This window comes from Acipenser ruthenus, unplaced genomic scaffold, assembly GCF_902713425.1.
Source record: "Acipenser ruthenus unplaced genomic scaffold, fAciRut3.2 maternal haplotype, whole genome shotgun sequence".
NCBI lineage: Eukaryota > Metazoa > Chordata > Actinopteri > Acipenseriformes > Acipenseridae > Acipenser > Acipenser ruthenus.
This window is the reverse complement of record NW_026708918.1, coordinates 12,501-15,000: the sequence shown is the minus strand read 5'-3', so window position 1 is coordinate 15,000 and position 2,500 is coordinate 12,501. Positions and strand designations below refer to the sequence as shown.

The 2,500-nt window shown below is 47.1% G+C and overlaps 1 protein-coding gene across 1 annotated transcript in view; it reads right to left on the bottom strand.

Moving 5' to 3' along the window:
- LOC131736758 (protein arginine N-methyltransferase 1) overlaps positions 1-2,056 on the bottom strand; it is a 9,851-nt gene extending 7,795 nt beyond the window's left edge. Inside the window, exon 1 of the mRNA XM_059021961.1 lies at positions 1,900-2,056. Coding sequence (XP_058877944.1) covers positions 1,900-1,923 — 24 coding nt within the window. The 5' untranslated portion in view covers positions 1,924-2,056. The remainder of the gene's footprint in view (positions 1-1,899) is intronic.
- Between the last annotated feature and the right edge of the window lie 444 nt (positions 2,057-2,500).

Sequence of the window (2,500 nt, the reverse complement as noted above, 5' to 3'; positions counted from 1 at the left end):
AGGACTGGCGTACCCTGATCAGATTTAATAAAACATGAGAGAGTGAGGAGACACCGCACACCCTCGCTGTAACGAACCTGTCGCGGTCCCAGCCTTTCGTTCGTCAGAATCGAGGGGTTCGTTAGAGAAAGGGCACTCTAAATGAACGAGACTGTGAATGAAACTGGCAGTACACGTACCTGCTCCCCTCCTGTGGTCGGGCTTCGCTTTATCCTGTTTGTTAAGGAATTAAAACGCAGTGCAAAAAGCAAAAACACCGACGAGATGCTTAACTCTCAAAATCAATCTGACGTGAACCGTTTCAAAAGCGTGCCAAACCTCAATCCAAAACACGCAAGAACCCCCAAATCAACCCCACAGGACGAGTTCAGACACGGGATTAACCGTTTCATTTTTATTTTTTTCTTTAATCAAATCAGTTTTGCTTTGCTGCAGGGTTGCTGAACAAGCCAAAAAATTAACCCCAGCGTGCCGGCCGCGCTCCTCTGTTTTCATCGCGACAGTTCCCAGCTTTGCAACAGAGAACGATATTACATGCACAGCGCGCGCTGCTTGCGGAGACCCAAGAGTGACGTCACTGCGGAGGGGGCATCCCCACGCGTACAGACCGGGTCGTTGACAGCGTGTTTATTTCATCTTTCTGGTTTTATTGAATTTGGGGGCCAGGTTCGTTATAATGAAGGTTCCCTATAGCGAGGGTGTGCGGTTACTGTATACAGCGTGTTCATCAACACAAGCGACGTACAATTAGACATTTTCATACCGTTAAATACTGTACAGAGATTTAAAAACTGCTCTCTATCCCGAATCCAACAGCTAAATATTTAACAGAGTGTTTCTCGTGAATGCAATTTACACAATATGAAGCATATAATGAAGTTTAAAAGCTGTTTTTATAAAAACTGGGTATTTTATTATAATAACATTCCTCGCTTCAGTTTGAACGGGCTATGCCAGCGACCCGCAGCTCCGTGTCGCTTTGGGAAGGAATGAATGAGTGACGTCAGAGCACGTTTCGGGTCGTGAACAAAACAGCAGCGACTCCACGCGTCTCAACGAAACCCACACACAGAGACAGAAACAAACCCGAACTCGTGTGCGGGGACACGGCGTCCCTGCAAACCCACGCGTTCACAGCGTGCCGGGACCGCGCCGCGGTGTAACAGAGACGGATTGAATCGAGCGCACACACGCGTGGCGCGCTAACACAACGCGGCGCAGTCCTGATAGCGCCGTGGCGCAATCTCACCCACGCCGGTCCACGGGCATGATTAAAAAACACGCGTCCTGAGGGGAAACGCACGTTTTAATAGATTTGAGAGGACTGCTCAAAAGAATATATCGTGTGCTGCTCAAATTTCTTACAATGTCGAGGAAAATGCGGCAAATTCAGAGACGCACAAAAAAACAACTCAGACATGTAGGCCTTAGAAAGAAAAAAAAAATCTTACCCAAATGTTACCCGCGTTTGATTTTATTATTGTGAAAGGAAATCGCGATGGCAAAGCGAACCTTTATATTATTATTATTATTCGCGTTGATTTAAAACACTTACGAAATACGACACGCGTTTAAAATTTAGCAAGTCACTCGCATCCCGTTTATTTCGGCATGAAAACCCAATTTAAAGCCAGTCTCGAGTTTCAAAGCGATAACAACTTATTATTATTATTATTATTATTAATTTAAACCGGAGAGGAGCGGTTTGCCGTTCCTATCAGAATCACTACAGCACTCGCATAACGAATTCATTTCGTTTAATCGTGTGTTTCGGTCTAAAACCCCGCTATCTTTCGTGTTTGTCGCCTCCGCCCTTCCCCGTCTCTAGAGACGCGTTTTTTGATCACATATTCGTGTTTTTTTGCTCGTCCTATTGAAAGTGCGCGGCTCGTCTCTTACCTCCATCACTGAGCTTTCCGCCATTTCGCGATTCTGCCCGTCCTGTCCTCGAGGCGAGCCGCTCCGAGCTTAAAACCAAACCCGGCGCCGCCCACGACGGGAATCGCTCCTTCTGATAGGACGACGGAGGCCCCCAGACCCCGCCTCCACCGCCCCGAAACACGCCCAGCGAAGGCAATAGAGCGCTGTGATATGATAACGCCACAGAGCACCGCCTCTTAATGTGAATAGGCTACTGTGATTGGATGTAAGGGGTGGGGGGACGGACTACAGATCCCGCCCTGAAGAAGTCCGGTAACCGCCCACTCCCCCGGCAAGGCGTTTATATGAAACTGCAGCCCTGTGCGCGCCATTTTGGCTCTTATTCTTCAGAGTTTTATTACTCAACACCGACCACAGCAGAGCCACAATGGCGCCTGTTTCAACGTGCCTGTGTAAAGCGAGCAGAGGCGTTTCGATGCACACAAAAGGTTTACAGATATTTCGAAACGGTTCGTACACGTCGCCGCGCTGTGTTGCTGTTATTTATTTACACGACTGAAGAAGTTTTTTTTTTTTTTTAAAAAAAAAAACGTTTTAAACATACTACTAATAATAATTT